This window comes from Clytia hemisphaerica, unplaced genomic scaffold (assembly GCF_902728285.1).
Source record: "Clytia hemisphaerica strain Z4C2 unplaced genomic scaffold, Clytia hemisphaerica genome assembly, whole genome shotgun sequence".
NCBI classification, from domain to species: Eukaryota; Metazoa; Cnidaria; class Hydrozoa; order Leptothecata; family Clytiidae; genus Clytia; species Clytia hemisphaerica.
In genome coordinates, this window is record NW_027104374.1 from 170,723 (window position 1) to 175,840 (window position 5,118).

General features: G+C 37.7%; 1 protein-coding gene across 2 annotated transcripts; it reads right to left on the minus strand.

Annotated features, from left to right (window-relative positions):
• Positions 1-523: 523 nt before the first annotated feature.
• On the minus strand, positions 524-3,540 carry LOC136818762 (uncharacterized). Of its 2 annotated transcripts, none has more exons than XM_067075001.1 (3): positions 3,482-3,540; positions 2,840-3,176; positions 524-2,066 (listed from the first exon to the last, which is right to left on the minus strand). In XM_067075001.1, the coding sequence occupies exons 2-3, from the start codon at positions 3,164-3,166 to the stop codon at positions 531-533; spliced, it is 1,863 nt and encodes a 620-aa protein (XP_066931102.1). In that variant the 5' UTR covers positions 3,167-3,176; positions 3,482-3,540; the 3' UTR covers positions 524-530. The 2 variants fall into 2 exon arrangements, with proteins under 2 accessions (XP_066931102.1, XP_066931103.1); XM_067075002.1 differs by having other exon boundaries at positions 3,469-3,532.
• Between the last annotated feature and the right edge of the window lie 1,578 nt (positions 3,541-5,118).

The window sequence follows — 5,118 nt, forward strand, 5'->3', positions numbered from 1 at the left end:
TAATTCTGCAACATTTCTTCTAAATCTTGCTCTAAAGACTTTTCTTGTCCTTTCGTACAATCATGGTCGAAATCTATTGAGAATTAAGCTTATTTCCTCGTTTTTCGAAATTTGGAGTTCGGGCGAGAAAGTAGATTTTGGACCATCTCTCAAATTTAATCGGATATTTCAATTTGGCTCCGGTTTATAATCCCCCAGGCTATATTATGAGCCTTATTTGACCATTTTTGAACATTTGGATCCTCATATCCTGAGGTCCTCCTAAGTCTTAAGTCTCATGTTAAAACTCAGAGTTAAAACCCTTTCAACCTACTTTAGAGCACTTACAAATCGATTGTGGTTTCAAAACTTCCCGGTGGATTTCCCTTTTTTCTCAAATATAACGACCATGATTGTAGCAGTACATAAACAAAAGAAGGTAAAGTTCGATTCGAGCTATTTCTTATGAATGTTTTATTTCATGCAGATTATTACATTATCACAATACATGAGTACTCTTATATTAGTTTACAGATTTATTAAAAAGAAATTCATCTTAGCATTACAGCGATTGAGGCTTTCTTTCCAACGCCACAGTCGTAGTTCAAGAAATATGTAGATTCCACATCTGAGTATGCACGCAATTTATTTCCCCATGGAGTTGAAAAGATCATACTGTAAGGTATATCATACTTATGCAGCAAATCCTTCACCTTTTCAACGATAGTTGACGAATGACATCCTTGATTCAAGACAGCTCCTAATAATCTCCATTTGATCATGGCCATTTGTTCTGGTGTTGATTCTAAATCATTTTGTGAGTAGCCGACAACCACATTGTGTCCCCATTCTCTGAAATTGCTGTAAAATTGCGTTCCCTGGACGTTGTGTAATCCATACCCGTAAACATCATCATATACCAGAACTGTGAATTTGATTCCATAGTGCTTTATTAAAGACAATTGAATGTTCTTTGCCATTTGGTCATGTGACAAGTACCGGTTAGCTGCGATCAGAATATCAGTACCCATTTCCAGACTGGATGCTGTAAGGATTTCGTGCTCACAATGTTTGCCTGTATAGCCCCATCTACATTTGCAGACGTATGAACATTTGCCTGAGACGTGACACGTTCCATACTTACATGGCTGGTCAGCACACTGCTTGATATCACAACATCTGTATCCGTTAGGATTCGTCTTGTCGTTGATACAGTGTTGTGACCTACGGTTGCATGTATCACTCCAGCCACACCCTTTGACTGCTTCAGCATTGCAGGTTTTGACGCCCAAGATGTTTTTGTATTTATTGCAGAAGTTATAGTAACGTGGTGCAATCCATTTCAAAATGGTTTTTGGTTGGATATGAAGGCGTTTCACTGATGGATGTTTCATATAGGTTGTACCGAAGAGATTAAGGATCGGTCTTAATGTCATACGGACTGGTAAGGGGTTTGGGAAGTCTTGCGTTGACCAATCAACTAGATCTTTCGCTGGTTTACTACCGTAGCTGGAGATGAATTCACGCTCGTAGATATTTTCGATCTTTGAGCTTGATGATTTATCAACAGCTTTGCAGTGATCCAATTTGCTGTCAACTTGTTGTCCGAAAAATACTGAAAGTTGTTGAACATTGCAGTCCTTTATTGCTTCGTCTTTTGAGTTTGAATATTCCTCCGAAGTGTACTTTCGTGTGATGGCTAACCGTGCACCCATTGTCGCATGTGACAGGAAATGTGTACCAAAGTTGTCAATAAAACGATAAAATTCACGATCTTTTTCTGCCTCAGTTTTAAAACTTGTTCTATGAAGAACATCAAGGGCTTTCAAGAAGTTATCGGAGAAAGGTGGTGGGTTGTATGCTGAGATGACGGCCGTATAGGAGGTACAAGTTGCATCATTGAGTGTAACAACACCTTTGTTTTGTGAGAAGAATTTTTCACTTTCTCTGAAACTGTTGCTTGCGGAGAAGGAACTTTTGACCAGTGGAGGAACTGTGGTGTCGATACCAATCCCATTCACTGATGCTTGGACATCTGCTTCAACGTTACTGGCAAACTCCATGCCAGCTGATGTTTCCGTGGTAACCTTAATTAAGAAGAAGCAAAGAATTTTGATTTAAAACTTATGATCAAAAGTAAGGAAAAGGTTCCTATGTTTCTTGTTCCTTTTACCGAAACAAAATAAAGTCAATTGAATTAAATTTCTCGCCTCATTTTCGGAAAGGAAAGAAACCGTAGTTTGTAATTTGGTGATTAAGGAACTGATACTTGGTTCTTACTGTATAAGTATAAGAAGATTGCTGAATTTGTTGGATTCCAGTTTGGAAATGGACCTTGAAAAAGTACTGGTTTATTGTTTATAGTATCACCCGGGGGTACTCTTTACCAGAGTGCATCACATGTTTTATCGCTTCGTAATACACTCTGTGCGCATTGCCTGTTTGATAAAGAAATTCCCGTACGGAGACCTCTGCGATGAAGTATGATTTATAAATAGCCCCTCTCTCACCAATACTCCATCGCAGCGGTCGGTTTGAAAAATCTCAAATGAGAAAAGACGATGACAACAGACCATCTACGGCAATGAAATTTGAAATTAGCTGTAGATACTGGGTTTGTGTACAGACAACCCCGGGGGGAGAGGCAGTGGGTTTACCAACTGACGGTGTGTGCGGCAAAAAACGGCTTCTAGAATCGCACCCTTAAAAAAATCTGAATTTTCGGTAAAATTAGAAACTTCCGCCCTTTATGAAAAAGTCCACGCTTTCAGTGTATTTCTGCAATCTTGAAAAACATCCTCGGTTAATTTGCCTGACTCCCCCTACCGGAGTATCATATTAAAAAATATATGAATTTCACCTGTCGTTGATATTCTTTCATGGTGGTGATTGTATCAGTGGTCAAACTCAAATCGCATTGTCGAATGTTTCTCACTGTGACGCCCGGGTGTAACTGCCTCGAACCATCGCCCATTCCTGGTGGTCCGCCACTACTGGTGTATGGGTTAAAGATATAAGATGCCAGGAATCCTGGGTCATGTAAAGCGTTCATTGAGAATGGGTTTCCTTTTAAGATATTATAACCTGTCATGGCTGCCATGAGGTTGGGGTTCGAATCATCGTTAGGTTGTTGGGTGTTAATGGTTGCTGCCATGGACAACAGGATATAAGCAACTGCCAGGGCCATCTTGGATTTCCTTGATGATTTAGTAAACAAAAAGAATTACTGTTAGAGGCTTGTAAAATACAATGATGAAAGTCTAGAAAAGAAAAAAAGAATTTTTACTACTTCTTGCTGATGTACATGAAACGTTGAACCGAAAGTAATAACTGAATTTATTTTCTTTGGGGTAGGTTTGAGGTAGCTTGAAATGCCCAGGTTGAACAAAAATGCTAAATTTTTGCTCAAAAAGTTAAGAATATTCATGATGAATTGGAAAAACACCATTCTTATAAAAAAAGCGTATAAACGGTTTTTTACATACTTACTTGTGGCACTTACTTTTCTTCACAGGACAAAAACTTTACGCTTCTCTTCACACGTCAACTACCCTGATTATGTGAGTTTCTTTAAAAAGTATCTCACCTTCTTATTTATGTTGTATTATCATCGAATCTCATATTTCATTAGATAGTCCCAGCTGTATAAAATAGACTAATATTTAACTGGTCAATAATTCGGTTTATGTTGAAAGTTGATGTATTTATGCGTAGGAGTGGTTGTAAAAGACTTTTTGATTGCTTCTTTAGATTTTTGAAGTTGTTTTTAATATCTGAGTTCATCTAATTATCTTCAGGCTGGGATAAGATCGAAACAGCGGTAAGGAAGTCGAACCGATCGTGCCTGTCAGTGTCAAGGTCATCAAGTTTCAGTTCCGTATCCCTGCATATATGGTCGTCCAAAAAGGAAAATCTCAAAATCGGTATCGTAGGAAAGTGAGAATTTCTCTAAGATATACCTTTGACAACAAGATTTAGCCTTGGGTCATGCGGTTGAATCTCTCCTCTATGAGATGAAAGGGCCAATTTCATTGGCAAAGGTAAGATCTTATAGAAAGATTTTCAATATGCTAAGAGACTCGTTTTAAGATTGGCTCTTCTGCTTTGACAATGACAATACATCTTCCATAAACGTCAATTTGCTAGACAATTGAGAAGTACCTGGTTTTCACACGACGAGGCATTCGAGCACAGAGGATGTACGAATAAGGTAGCGCCCGGAAAACATATTGGCCCTGCTTCAAAAGTTAGAGATTCAAGTTAACCAAGAATATTTTCACTTGTTGAAGTAAGACTCTGTTGAGAAAAATTTCCATTTCTCGATAAGCATGGTATGTTCCGTTAAGTTGTTTGCCATTTCCTTGGTCAACGACCAGACTTAAGAATAATACAAAATGGTGTTTTGTATACCGTGGCTTGTTAGTGCCATGTGTAAACTACTAATACTTATCGTCTCTAAGTTAACTTACAAGCTCTAAGTCGACTTAGTAGTCCTAAGTCTTAAGTCAACTTAGACCTACTAAGTCAACTTAGACCTACTAAGTCAACTTAGGGGTACTAAGTCAACTTAGAGCTTGTAAGTTAACTTAGGCGATAAGTATAAGTAGTTTACGCATGGCACTAGCAAGCTACGGTATTTCTACGACAAATTTAAACACTTTTACTCTGAATTTGAATCATGAAGATTAGATGATTAAATCTTACGAAACCAGTTGCATACCTTCCAAGCTAGCGCTTCGCCTTTACGAATCTAAGAATTTCTATCAGCAGAAATAGAAGTGTCTTTGTCCATCATTCTCAAAGATTGGGACAAGAAATGACGAAGAACTTTGAATCAATATCTAATTATTAGTATAATTTTCTAAATATTCAGATCTGGATTGTTCTCAATTTGTTCTAACGTCTTGGGAAGACTTTTTTATAAAATTGATCTTTCTCTCCAAAATACGTGTATTTGGCATGCTCGATTTCCCGGCCAAACTGGGGTTAACAGCACTTTGCCTTTTTACTCTAATGGGCCTAATGCAAAAACTAAAAATAAATCGATCGATACATTTCATTTTTAATCGATTTTTATTAATATCGCCAGACTGTTATAAAAACTTTATGTGATTTATGTTTGCATATTTAAATAAAAAC

Excerpts from the sequence above, each read along its gene's own strand:
- LOC136818762 (XM_067075001.1), bottom strand. The coding sequence starts at position 3,166 with ATGGCCCTGGCAGTTGCTTATATCCTGTTGTCCATGGCAGCAACCATT. Across the intron at positions 2,067-2,839 it reads TGAAAGAATATCAACGACAG|GTTACCACGGAAACATCAGC; the intron begins GTGAAATTCATA and ends TTCTTAATTAAG.